Source organism: Eptatretus burgeri, chromosome 5 (assembly GCF_056783735.1).
Source record: "Eptatretus burgeri isolate ZD-2024b chromosome 5, Ebu_testis_v1, whole genome shotgun sequence".
NCBI classification, from domain to species: Eukaryota; Metazoa; Chordata; class Myxini; order Myxiniformes; family Myxinidae; genus Eptatretus; species Eptatretus burgeri.
In genome coordinates, this window is record NC_140965.1 from 76,390,475 (window position 1) to 76,405,172 (window position 14,698).

General features: G+C 42.7%; 1 protein-coding gene across 5 annotated transcripts in view; it reads right to left on the reverse strand.

The window, feature by feature from the left end:
* The window catches only part of USP47 (ubiquitin specific peptidase 47), a 148,706-nt gene that overhangs the window by 76,391 nt on the left and 57,617 nt on the right, over positions 1–14,698 (reverse strand). For all 5 annotated transcript variants that reach the window (XM_085882495.1, XM_085882493.1, XM_085882492.1 and 2 more), the window contains 3 exons: positions 12,260–12,336; positions 4,749–4,804; positions 2,058–2,170 (listed from right to left, as the gene is read on the reverse strand). In XM_085882495.1, coding sequence (XP_085738621.1) covers positions 2,058–2,170; positions 4,749–4,804; positions 12,260–12,336 — 246 coding nt within the window. The remainder of the gene's footprint in view (positions 1–2,057; positions 2,171–4,748; positions 4,805–12,259; positions 12,337–14,698) is intronic.

Consider the following 14,698-nt stretch of genomic DNA (forward strand, 5'->3'; position numbering starts at 1 on the left):
AACTCGAGTGCTTCCCCTTGTGGCAAACCTCAAACCGTAACAATATACATCAAATATATATAAAGCTCATTCTAACCACTCACTGACTGATATTAATGAGTACCTTCCGGGTGATGTAGAAAGCTGAAATTTTGCGTGCTGACGGACATTAAAGCCGATTCACTGGGAATTTTTTTTTTTTTTAAAGACAGAACCATCGGAAAATGTCTGAAATGAAAATATCCAAAAATAATCACAGCCTTGTGCTCACTGCAGGTGAGCGACCCAAGACAATGGGGAAGAACGGTTCATTATTACGTACAATTTATATATGTAGGGCTTACACGTGTAAGCATACGAACCTTGCTTTCCCATTGTCTTGGGTCGCTCACATTCATTTGATTTTTCATTTATTTATATCTTCATTTACGGATGCTGTCCGACGGTTCTGTGATTTTTTCCTGGTGTATCGGCTTCGATGTCCATCGACCCACAAAACTACCGTGCTTCCCCATTGTTTCGGGTCACTCACTTGCATGTTTTTTTTTTCATTTTTTATATATATTCTCATTTATGGATGTTGGTTGACGATTCTGTGATGTATTTCCGGTGTACCGCCTTCGATGTCCATTGGCATGCAAAATTTCAGCTTTTTACGTCACCCCGGAAGATACCAATCTTTCATAGTCAGTCAGTGGTTAGAAAAAGATTATATATATATATAGTATTTGAAACATCAAAGTGATGAAAGACTCTCCAATTTTATGTTTCAGGAAATCCCTGGTTCCAATCCAAGCTGCTGGCTCATGTTCAGAAGCCCCAATCTGAAATCCAAACTCCCATATGTATTTGTCTATTGTCAACGAATATCCTTGCAATTCATATTAAAGTACACTGATGTTTATGCTAATGTCCTATATGTTTTACTTATTTATTCGTATGCAGCCAACGGCTGCTTGGCAACATCATTTTCTGGGAGCACAGCGGTGCCACTGATGCAATGCCCCGTTACCAGGAAGTTGGTACTCATTTTTTCGACCTCGCAAGGATGAGAGACAGTCAACCCACCTGGAGTTAATTTACGGGCAGAACAGAGGCTGGAACTCAAGACCCGAAGATCTTAAATCAAACACCTTCACAGCTAAGCCAACACCAGGCTGTCCTGCATGTGATGGAAGTTTTTTTTATTTATTTTTGTTCAATTTGAATGAAACTACATTCCCACAAGGCCCTATGATTTCCGGCCAATTCTCCTTAATAAAGCATTTGTACGAGAGGGGTCGCAATGTACAAACAGTGAAATACTGTACAGAATAAACATTCATCGAGTGCAAACAAAAACACAAGTGCAAGTGAAGGTGAAAAGGTCATTTGTGTGCATGTCACAGGCCAACAGACTTGGAGATTTCCGATAGATCTGTAAAATAACACAAGCTTAAAACAAAACGTGTACAAACCCGGCAGTGACGCCTGCGGGAAACGTTCCTTTTTGCTATTGCGATTACGTATTTGCAATGCCATTCAGCACAATTTTCTTAGCCGTGCTTTAATGACTGGAAAATGGGCACGAGCTTTTGTTATATGCAGCTCTTACAGTTGATAGAAGGACAAGCAGAAAGGAACCAGGCCTAAAAGACAGGCCACAAATTTTGTAATTTTTGACTCCAACCTCATCTCCATATAATGAGATTTTCATCATTAAAATGAGAGAATAATATCTTATTCTATTTAACTATAAAAGGAATTAAACTGGTCTTCATTGTATTCTGGGGAAAAAAAATATTGGTCAGCGTGTGACAGATGGCCATCATCTCAAAATATGTTGTCACACGCTGATCAAAATTCTAGAAAAACTCAGAGGTGGAAATAATAGCATAACTCAGTGCACAAGGTAGTAACAAAAGTCGTCATGCCTTGCTCATGACACAAAAAGGAAAACCCATGCATAGTTGAAGGCTCAGTGAAGAGCATCCAATACGTGATACCTAACATCAATTCAGAATTGATGAGAATTGTTATAAATCATCAGTGGCAGTCATCCTGACAATGGTACACCTGCACTGCCTGGTGGTAAGCACCTTGCAAGTATTCTTCTCGATCTCACGCTGACGTCTCTCATCTTCTTCACGCTCCTTCTCACGCAGTACAAGCCGCTGGATGTGGGAGGTAAATTCGAGGATGTCCATAAACTCTGCAGTGAGGGAGAGGGGAATTAATGGTTACGTTCGAATTTTTTTTTGAATTAGTACAAACAACATCCATTTAAAAATAGTTGCAGACTCTGGGTCGCAGGGGAACCACGAGGGAGGGACTGTCCCTGGCTCCTCTCCAGACTCACCGGGAATCGCAGGCTGTCACACTCAAATAACTTAATGTCACTGGAGGTCACCAATCGACCGCAAACACCAATAACTTGACCACGTGACCCAGTGTCCTCCGTCTGACAACCATTTAACTAAGACCACGTGATCGCCTTCTAAGAGAATCACGCCCTCGATGCGTACTTGCTTAACTTGCTTGACAAGTGCAGCCGAGCGGAGCTGCCAAGTACGCACCGGCTATGAAGCACATTTTGGGGAATAACGTCCCAGCTCGGCTAAAGTGTGAACCACGCTGGACCAATGGAGGAAAAGACAAAAACGAGTTGGGTGCATTTCTAACAGGCACATTTATTTAACAAAAGCGAGGAAAGTTATGTGCACAGTATGGGATTTATTGCAAATGTACAACAGGGGAAATCAAGGAATTTGCGGGGTGTGGCAAAAGACATGTACAATATTCACAAGAGAAGACAGTGCAGGATTAGCCCAAAGATGCTTATGCGACATCAGGCGCCATCTCGCCATCTCTCTCACCCTATCTCACGCACGCACGGAAAATTAAAGATAACCCAGGAGAGACGAGAAGCAGTTGAGGATTAGCGACTTCTCAATACTTGGCGCAGTCGGCGGACTTGCGCAAACCAAAGCGCTTCAGAAAGGGGAAGGAGGGAGAAATACTGAGGGTGTCTATGGTGTGGGAGTGTGAGGTGCGGGTGTAATCCAGCATGGGGTGCAGCGTGGTGCAAGAGGAAGATGTGAGGTGCGAGTCAGTGGTTCACTCTGCAGAGAACGTTGGGTTCGCTCTGAAAAGAACGGTTGGTCAGGGCTTGCCTGTGCCGCTTGCTCTTGTGCGTCCACAGTAGAAGAGAGATAGATGGTAGAGGAAGATGCTTAAGAGAAAACACACGATCAGAGCAGTGTGAGAATCTGTACGTGTCAATGCTGTTTGCTCGATGCAGCCGAACTGAGCGTCAATAAACTGAAAGGAGCCCCAGTGCATCACTCGTTCCGATTCAGCGCTTGACCGCGCTGACTCGAGGCACCACTCACTCAGTGCTAAAGCTTACAGTCTTTGCGCCGCCTGCTTCCCCGGCAAGGTCTGAAGTCAGCCACAGTCTTCTAGCGAGTCTGTCCCCTGGCGAGTTCTCTTGAAGTCTCCCAGCGAGTCTGTCCCCTGGCGAGTTCTCTTGAAGTCTCCAGGCGAGTCTGTCCCCTGGCGAGTTCTCTTGAAGTCTCCAGGCGAGTCTGTCCCCTGGCGAGTTCTCTTGAAGTCTCCAGGCGAGTCTGTCCCCTGGCGAGTTCTCTTGAAGTCTCCCGGCAAGTCTGGCGAGTTCTCTTGAAGTCTGCCGGCGAGTCTGGCGAGTTCTGACAAAACTGAGCTGACTTCACTCCTTTTATGAGCCCCGGAAGAGGGAGGAGCTCAGAATTGGATCAAATGGGGCGGTTGGTCATTTCCAGCTTCCATATTGGTCCATCGTGGTTGTCCCGCACTGTGGCCACGTCCCACCAGGCCCCAAAACCGAAAAAATGGCTTCAGTCGCTCCTCGTCCAGGCTGTGCATCGGAACTCCAAGATCAACATGGGGCCATGGTTTTTGGAAGTGCTCTCTGGCCCCAAACGTGCGTTGGTCTCCATTCAAACATGGTATTTTAGGGAAATCACAGCACTACCTGTACGTCATTGAACTAACTCTAGCACATGGTCACGCTTTGAGTTGTGCCCCAAAACAATCCGACTCTCGTTCCTTTAGCGTGCTTTGAGGTTGTGGTGAGTGTTCGATGAATAAGTGGCAGTTTCGGCAGATGTAGAGAGGTGTGAGTGGGTTGTGACATTTTGTAGTTAAGAGATTGTAATGTGGCATTGTGGCGAAGTGATAGAAGTTGCTTGTAATGGTGGCGTTCCGGCGGAGAGGGAGAGGTTTGTCACCAACAGTGGCGTTTGAAATGAAGATGTGAACGCAAGTTGTTGTGGGTATTTTTGGGGAGACGTGTGGAGTGCTTGTGATGAGTGTGGTAGCGTCGTGGTGAGCAGAATGAAGGTCTGAGGTGAGACGGCAGTTGTAAATTGGCGTGCAGATGCATATGCGGCATTCGCTGTGCTGCTCGCTTGGTTCCGATTGGTTTGCGTGCATGTTTCGTGTGAGAGAGACAAAGTGGGGCAAAGGAGTGGAAGAAGTGCAAAGATTGAAGACTGAACTAAATAGCCCTACGCAATGCACCTTTCCCATTTATCCACTAGACATATGGAAAGGGAAAACTAAACACGTACTATTGAAATAACTACCTTGGGATCGCTCTATGTTGAAAACCATTACCTCGGAGGAATGCAGTTTTACAGAACAATGTATATACACTATACAGTGTGTGTATATATATAAATATATATATATATATATATATATATATATATATATAGACAAACAAAAAAAAAAACTTGCGGTGTACTCACTGGAATTCCTGTGCGGGTCAATTTGTCTGTATATTAACATGTAGGCATTAGTCGAACTGCAAAAGAAAAACAAACAAATGCACACGCGTCTGAAACTTGTTTGTGACTCGATTATAATGCATTGCAAGTGAAGACAAAAGTTTTCGTGCAAGCAAGAGGAAGAGAAATCAAAGCACTGGAGGCAATGACAAGGATCAATCATAATAATAATACTATTCCTTTCGTGCCAAAAAGGCACATAGGGCTGCTGAGGCAGTTTCATTGGCAAGGAGTGCAGTCCTGGATGGGTCACCACTCCGACGCTGGTTACCCTGAATGGTTATTACCCGCAGTACACTGGTATTCATTTTGCCGACCTCAAAAGGATGACAGGCTGAGTCAACCCCACCTGGTGTTAATTCAACGGTTGACAGGGGCTCGAACTTGGGACCCTAAGGTCCGAAGCCACCTTAACCGCTCAGCCAACATCGGGCTTGACAAGGATCAATGGAGGTGCAAACAAAATAAACAAATAAACAAGCAGTCATAGACTGGTACTTACGAAATCGTCAACTTGACCTCTGACCTTATCTAAGAAAAGCTGTCTCCAGAGAAGGTAGCGATGCAAACCAGAAGTTTCTACAATGATTCTGTACCAAACCATCAAAAATCGTAACGTCAACCGAAGCAAAAATCTCCATTTCTCCACGCAATTATTTTATCAGTCACAAAACCATAATATTCGGCCATCCACCAACAATCTTAACATAATCCGATGGCTTAGCGAGTCAGGCATGCGACGATAACCTTTATTGGGATAAAAAATGACTTTTAAACACCCTCTTTATCGAAAACACCGTCAGCGCGCACACGCAAAACCATACGTGACTCAACGACGCGTCTGCTCGAGCGCACGGCATCATGGGATGACCCGTGACGCGTTGAGTGAAATATTTTTTATACAATCTTAAAACTTCTCCAAAACATCCGATTTTTTTTACCAGAATTTCGACAACCGAGTTTTAAGCGTCCTAAGTGATCGCAAAAACTGAAGACAAAATTAAAATCGAAGGTAAAACGAACTCGTAACGTCGAGCGAAGCAAAAATACTCCATTTCTCCACATTAATTTACGGAATTATGTTTGACCTAACTGTGACCTTGATCTTTGACCGATTTTGACCAAAATCTAATCAGTGCTAGCCATCACCCCCCCCCCCCCCTGAATCACGTGGTGGAATTTGACATTGGTAGCTTCTTCCGTTCTCGAGTTGTTGTGCCTACAAACAAACAAACGAGCAGTCATAGACTGGTACTTACGAAATCGTCAACTTGACCTCTGACCTTGTCTAATAAAAGCTGTCTCCAGAGAAGGTAGCGACGCAAACCAGAAGTTTCTGCAGTGATTCTGTACCAAACCATCAAAAATCGAATATTTTGGATGTTTGACCTCACTGTGACCTTGACCTTTGATCGATTTTGACTAAAATCTTATCAGCACGAGCCATCACCCTCCTGAATCACGTGGTGTAATTTGACATTGGTAGCTCCTTCCGTTCTCGAGTTATCGTGCCTACAAACAAACAAACAAACAAACAAGCAGTCATAGACAGTAACTTACAAAATCGTCAACTTGACCTCTGACCTTGTCTAATAAAAGCTGTCTCTCGAGAAGGTAGCGACGCAAACCAGAAGTTTCTGCAGTGATTCTGTACCAAACCATCAAAAATCGAATATTTTGGATGTTTGACCTCACTGTGACCTTGACCTTTGATCTATTTTGACCAAAATCTAATCAGCACGAGCCATCACCCTCCTGAATCACGTGGTGTAATTTGACATTGGTAGCTCCTTCCGTTCTCAAGTTATCGTGCCTACAAACAAACAAACAAACAAACAAACAAACAAACAAGCAGTCATAGACAGTAACTTACAAAATCGTCAACTTGACCTCTGACCTTGTCTAATAAAAGCTGTCTCTCGAGAAGGTAGCGATGCAAACCAGAAGTTTCTACGATCATTCTGCACCAAACCATCAAAAATCGAAAGTTTTGGATGTTTGACCTCACTGTGACCTTGACCTTTGACAGATTTTGACCAAAATCTAATCAGCGCGAGCCACCACCCTCCTGAATCACCTGGTGTAATTTGACATTGGTAGCTTCTTCCGTTCTCTAGTTATCATTTTTTGGATGTTTGACCTCACTGTGACCTTGTCCTTTGGCCGATTATGACCAAAATCTAATCAGCACTAGCCATCACCCTCCTGAATCACGTGGTGTAATTTGACATTGGTAGCTTCTTTGTTCTCGAGTTATCGTGCCTACAAACAAACAAACAGTCATAGACTGGTACTTACGAAATCGTCAACTTGACCTCTGACCTTGTCAAATAAAAGCTGTCTCTTGAGAAAGTAGCGACGCAAACCAGAAGTTTCTACGATGACTCTGTATTAAATCATCAAAAATCGTAAAGTCGACGGAAGCAAAAATCTCCATTTCTCCACGCAATTATATTATACCTTAACGTGACTCAACGACGCGTCTGCTCAAGCGCACTGCATCATGTGACGACCCGTGACGCGTCGAGTGAAATATTTTTTTATACAATCTTAAAACGTCTCCAAAACATCAGATTTTTACCAGAATTTCGACAACCGAGTTTTAAGCGTCCTAAGCGATCGCAAAAACCGAAGACAAAATTAAAATCGAAGTTAAAACGAACTCGTAATGTCAAGCGAAGCAAAAATCTTCATTTCTCCACATGAATTTATGGAATTATGTTTGACCTCACTGTGACCTTGATCTTTGACCGATTTTGACCAAAATCTAATCAGCACTAGCCATCACCCTCCTGAATCACGTGGTGTAATTTGACATTGGTAGCTTCTTCCGTTCTCGAGCCTACAAACAAACAAACAAACAAGCAGTCATAGACTGGTACTTACGAAATCGTCAACTTGACCTCTGACTTTGTCTAATAAAAGCTGTCTCTAGAGAAGGGAACTCGTAACGTCAAGCGAAGCAAAAATCTCCATTTCTCCACATGAATTTACGGAATTATGTTTGACCTCACTGTGACCTTGACCTTTGACCGATTTTGACCAAAATCTAATCAGCACTAGCCATCACCCTCCTGAATCACGTGGTTCAATTTGACATTGGTAGCTTCTTCCGTTCTCGAGTTATCGTGCCGACAAACAAACAAACAAAAAACCAATGTCACCCTTAGGGTGACCCGTATCTTGCCAAAAGGTGACCACGTGTGACTTCTTTAAGGTCACACTGAAGTGAACAGAGCTGCTATCCACCAGGAGTGACTCCTTGAGGAATATCTGCCGACGAGAGATTCCGATGAGAATCGGTCCACAGAGTAACCATGAAAAATATGCTTTTGCCTCATAACGTCACCAAATGACGTCATAATGTCTCAAGCTTGACATATCTCGAAAGCACTCATCGAGGTGTTCAATTTGAGGTACTACACGATATGGTTCCTAAAACTTGAAAATTTGACCTTGGGGTCAAATATGTTTGACCTTTGGCGCTAACCATGAAGGTCAAGACCAATCGCCACCAAAAATTAATCAGCTGAGCGCCAGACCATGAACTATATTCCCATGAAGTTTGAAGACGTTCCGATCAAAATTACTCAAAAAATAAGGGTTTCGTCGAGTCCACTGATTTGCGACAAAGTGACCTTGACCCTTGACCTTCAAAATTTTATGCGCTGAAAGGAACCTCTATAGGCTTCTGATATGCGAAGCTACAAAAATTTCCAATGATAACTGTGCTCTGCAGAATTTTTTATACGTGATTACAGACAAACAACAAAAAAAACATACAAGCTGACTCACATATCGTGCAAAAACTTCATTTTGGCAAGATAACAAGCAGTCATAGACTGGTACTTACGAAATCGTCAACTTGACCTCTGAGCTTGTCTAATAAAAGCTGTCTCTCGAGAATGTCGCGACGCAAACCAGAAGTTTCTACGATGATTCTGCACCAAACCATCAAAAATCGAATGTTTTGGATGTTTGACCTCACTGTGGCCTTGACCTGTGACCGATTTTGACCAAAATCTAATCAGCGCAAGCCAGCACCCTCCTGAATCACGTGGTATAATTTGACATTGGTAGCTTTTTCCGTTCGAGTTATCTGTACCAAACCATCAAAAATCGAATATTTGACCTCACTGTGACCTTGACCTTTGACCGATTTTGACCAAAATCTAATAAGCACTAGCCATCACCCTCCTGAATCACGTGGTGTAATTTGACATTGGTAGCTCCTTCCGTTTGAGTTATCGTGCCTACAAACAAACAAACAAGCAGTCATTGACTGGTACTTACGAAATCGTCAACTTGACCTCTGACCTTGTGTAATAAAAGCTGTCTCTCGAGAAGGTAGCGACGCAAACCAGAAGTTTCTACGATGATTCTGTACCAAACCATCAAAAATCGAATGTTTTGGATATTTGACCTCACTGTGACCTTGACCTTTGACCGATTTTGACCAAAATCAAATCAGCACCAGCCATCACCCTCCTGAATCACGTGGTGTAATTTGACAATGGTAGCTTCTTCCGTTCTCGAGTTATCGTGCCTACAAACAAACAAACAAGCAGTCATAGACTGGTACTTACGAAATCGTCAACTTGACCTCTGACCTTGTCTAATAAAAGCTGTCTCTCGAGAAGTTAGCGACGCAAACCAGAAGTTTCTACGATGATTCTGCACCAAACCATCAAAAATCGAATGTTTTGGATGTTTGACCTCACTGTGACCTTGACCTTTGACCGATTTTGACCAAAATCTAATCAGCGCTAGCCACCACCCTGCTGAATCACGTGGTGTAATTTGACATTGGGAGCTTCTTCCGTTCGAGTTATCTGTACCAAACTATCAAAAATCGAATATTTGACCTCACTGTGACCTTGACCTTTGACCGATTTCGACCAAAATCTAATCAGCACTTGCCATCACCCTACTGAATCACGTGGTGTAATTTGACATTGGTAGCTTCTTCCGTTCTCGAGTTATCGTGCCTCCAAACAAACAAACAAACAAACTGAAACGGAAGTCATCAATATACTTACGAAATCTTTTGATTTCCTTAGTAATAAGTGAATGAATGAATGACTCCAATACAACAATCAAAATGTTTTCATCAGACAGCTTAATTTCAGTGATCATAATTTTTCTCGGTATTCTATTGCACGCACATGGGGGAGGGTGGGAAGAGATAACAACATCGAAGGAAAAACGGCACAACTTTTAACATTATCATCAGTTGTTGAAATTCTGACATCGGCAATTCGGGCCCTTCCCCCCAGCCCAATCATTTTTAAGACATCAAAAACTGAAAGCCAATAATGGCCTTGGCCTGGAATTCATTCAGCCATCAGTGCCATTAACAGTGGCAGAGCACAAGTCCCATAAACAAGAACATGAAGCAAACCCAACAAGTTAAAGGCACAAATAAAGCGAGATGCCGCCTCGTGACAAAATGAGGAAAAATGAGCCGCAGATCAACAGACAATCCAAATTCTGTTCACATGTCCGGAAGCTTGTCTAAATTCTACAAGTGTGATAAGTAAAATCCGTGCTCTCAATCTTGTTCATCTCAGCACCTCCAGCCAACTTGTCTGCAGGCATATCGTGTAAAGTCTTGTCTGTCGTCCTACTGGCAAGATTCCCCATTGTTTTTTTGAGCATGATCTGAGGCTTGCAGTGGAACGACCACACAGACACAGACGACAAACACAGCCCCAGTACCGTCATTTCCTGGGGTGCTTTGGGCACGTGACATCACAACAATGGTGCCATGGCAGTGCCTTTCTCACCACACTCAGCAGGGCATTTCTGAAGGAGGAATTTCCTCCTCCCTATCGTTGCCAACTTATGGGGATTGTTCATGTTATTAACTATTTAAATGTGGCATGTCAAAGCAAGGAAGCAGCAAGTACCATTTTTAAAGTCTTTGGGACGACTTAGCTGGGGTTTTAACCACAAACCTCCCAAACTTGGAGCAGACGCTCCAACGCTAACACCACCGAGTCTGGTCACCATATTCATATGGTTTCTAAAAGTTAAACTGTCATAATTTGTCCAAATAAATAGTCATATGCATTTGCCTGCTTAACAACACTGGATAACATGTAACATGAGGCATCTTGAAGTTACCTTTAAATTACAGTTATTTTCTTACTCAGGAATCTTTCATGATTTCCCCACTATTATCATGATACAACGACATTATTTCTACTCAGAACAGAATGTAGAACAAGATAGGAGATTAGCTTTGCTGACTAACTATGGCATGTAGAGTTCCACATGAAAGTTGCATACAGTGAGCAACACCATAAAATAATTACAAAAACACTCAGAACTTGTCAAATACAGGCAGGTATACGTGTACCCCCCTTTCGCTAATGATCTCAAGGAAAGTAGGCACTCCATGAAACAGATACAATGACTGATTAATTATTGCAGTGTTTTAGCCCTGCTTTAATCACTGGAAGATATCCGCAAGCTTTTGTTATATGCCCCTCTTACAGTTAACACGAGGACAAGCATAAAAGGAACCATGCCTAAAAGATGGGCACAAAATTATTAATTTTCGACTTCAACCTGATGTCCATGACAATGAGATTGTTATTATTATTATAATGAGAGAATAACAGCTTATTCTATTTGACTAAAACTGCACAATAAATCCTGGATTTTAAGAGTTTAAGAATGAATGCCTTACTGGATGGGGTAGAGTGACTTTCAGGCCACGCTGTAGTTGAGGCCTTACAAGATTCCTGCACAGTATTAACACCTCTTTCAATTTATCATTTATCCCCCTATGAATACAATCCAAAACTCCATTAGCTTTAACACATTACCCGAATGAGTTTTTAATTACACATCAACCTCTCCACCCCAAATAATCTGTTTGGTCTCAACTTCATACCTTTCAACACCTGCAAGCTCCAAATGCACTTAACACATCCACGCTTCAACTTCGTCTTCTCTCAATCTAGTTCCACCTTCTACCCACTTCTCTCCAATGCATTGCTTTAATCTCGATTTACTTCAGACAAATCCAAAAATAAAAAAACAGCAGAAGAAAATATACCACCTCGAAACAAAACACGAGTCCATCAATCCAAATATTATTGCATCAAGCTCACTCCACTTTGTTTCTCTTGAGGCCACAAATCCCTCAAGTGCCAACACAACAGCACATGCAATGAGGTCTTGGGGGAGGGGGGGATGTAGTTTCTCCCCTCGCTATTTCTAAACAAGATCTGAGCAACCTCACCAATACCCGACTCCACTCACACCATTTACCAACTCGTCTTTTTGCCCTAATTAACATGATTACCTCTCCATGAAGAAACCCGTCTGTTGTAGGAGCAAACGTGGTGCTTGGAACAAATACAAAAACTCTTAGTCGTCCTTTTCAGTCTTGTCGGTAGCTAAATGTAGCCAATTGGATTACTTGGCAATTTCTCACAGGGAGTAACGTCATGTGAACTCACCTGCTGAAAGTGCTGGAGTAGTAGCCACGACTGCCCAACGTCCCACCATATGTCTTGCGGATATCATCTTGGGTAACCTGCAATAGATAAAGATATGCTTCAATATAATATGCATGGAATAGCAATCAGTTAAGGCTTGGACATATGTATCATGGGCTTACCTGCAACACATTACTATTTTTTTTTTCCTTGATTAAATTTACGTGACGGGTACAGACCGGTCTGAAACAAACCTGCAGCCCTTCTGAAACACAAAACTATGTTGGAGGTGGGGAGCCAAGAAGAGGTGTGTTTATGTGGCATTTTTAAATGCACAATTATGGTTTCCCCAGACTGTCAGACCCAGCGACCTTATAATGCTTACAACACTTCAATGTCTGTTGAGCGGCCATTGGCGATGTAGAGACATGGCCCAACAGGCTGCAGAATGTGCTGAAAACTGCTGTCACAATAGTCCGAAGCGGTTTTGAACATTCCACAATTGTTATCCAGATTTCTCCAAATGAAGGACTCCCCAAGCTACTTTCTCTTCAACAATGTGGTTTACACCCACAATATTAAGTTTATTTGCCGTCTTTGTCATCGTAAACACAGACACAGATGACTATATTCGGATGTAAAAATTAAACGCAGCTGAGATCGCATGATGGTGTGAATCCAATATTGTCTCACTTGACCATACAAAGTAGGTTATGTGGGTAAAGAGGTGACCTTGTCTCTGCTGTCTTTTGCTACATTTGTAAAAGCAATTTTGTATCAAGCTCAAAGCACTGCATCATGGTGCATGCTCACCCTTGACATGCTCCGAGTTACTTTTTCCCATATTCTCTTTACAGTGAGAAGAGGAAATGCGAGTCTGAGAGCATGACGTGCTGGAAGCATGTAGCCCAGACACAATTACAATGTTTGCACAGAAAACACTCATATCAGAAGTTAACTTGCATACTAGTCCGGCAGATATATGAAATATTCTGGTAGTTTTGTGTCTTTGATGATACAAGCATGAAATTTGGTACACAGTTATAGCATACCCTTAGGAAACATTTTGGATATAGGGACATTCCAGATTACCCCAAGGGTCAAAATGGTGGCCATTTTACAAAATGGCTGCCACGAATAACAAATTCTGCCTACAAGGTCAGCAAAGTCATATGTGCTTGGTACAAAACACAATGTAGTGAGTATAATATGATTATTATCAACTAGTATGCACATGCTTCATTAGCTACTTCATATTTGACTAAAAAATGCATCTACGGTGGTCTATGAGGGACACAGATAACAGTTTACCATCGCAATAATGCATGGCTGGAACAAGAGCTCTGCAATATGATCATGCATGTGAATGTTACCTGAATATTGTTTCTGGAAATATAAATAGATCAAAAATCAATTTGGTGAAAGGAACTTAGACTCCATGAATATTTCCATTATTAATTACATACTGGTAGCTGGCAATGTCGCGATTAAATGCATAAATTTGTGAAATCGATATTGATGTACTCACTGTATTAATTTTCATGATTGCATAATAGAAATGTTCAAACTACAATGGTGTGTTCATATTGATTTGGGTTTAACATGGTCCTGTCCAGCGCAAAGAAATAATGTATGATGGCCTATTGGGGACATCGAGTGACAATCACCCAAGATCGCCATTGTGTATATATGCATCTCCTCTGGGCTGGGGTTCGTAGTTAAAAACACTTTAACTCTGCTATTCTGTTTTCAGGTGATAACTCCACTGTAGTGTACCCAAAGACTAATTCCCTGCTTGGTGGTGGTTCTTCCCAATTTTACAGTGACTGATTGGTGGTGGTTCAAGACAATGGCCAAGCATTTCAAACTGTTAGACCCCCAGCAGCGAGGGCCAAGTACATCTGTTACATCAATTAACCAGACAGACTGGAACCTATGTGTGCTGTGTCAGATGGACACCACTGAGCCTCTTCATTGTCCAGCTGACTCCAAGCGAAGCACAGGAGGGTCTGGATACCAGACTCTGGCAGACAACCTCCTCAGGTTCAGTGAGATCGACTGCTTGCCAAAATCTCTCGACATGTCCCGCTTGGACGATGGTGAGGGTTTTGAGTCCACCTTCGAGCACCACAGGACTAAGTGGCATGATTCGTGCAGACTACAATAAAACAAAACTCAATTGATTCGGGCAGAGAAGAGGAAAACAACCAGTGGGGATACCGAAGGCGTGACACGAAAGTATACCCGTCAGAGTGTGGACCGTGGACACAGACAAACAAGTCATCAGCACCCACCACAAAGATGTGGTTTGTACGCAGGCCCGAGATGCTGCTGGTCTTGCCCCTTGTAGCCATGAAGAGGCTGACACAAGAATGCTACTCCATGCTGAAGACGCTGTGAGGCAGGGATACAGCAAAGTGTCGATCCGTACAGTAGACACTGATGTCGTGGTCCTTGCGG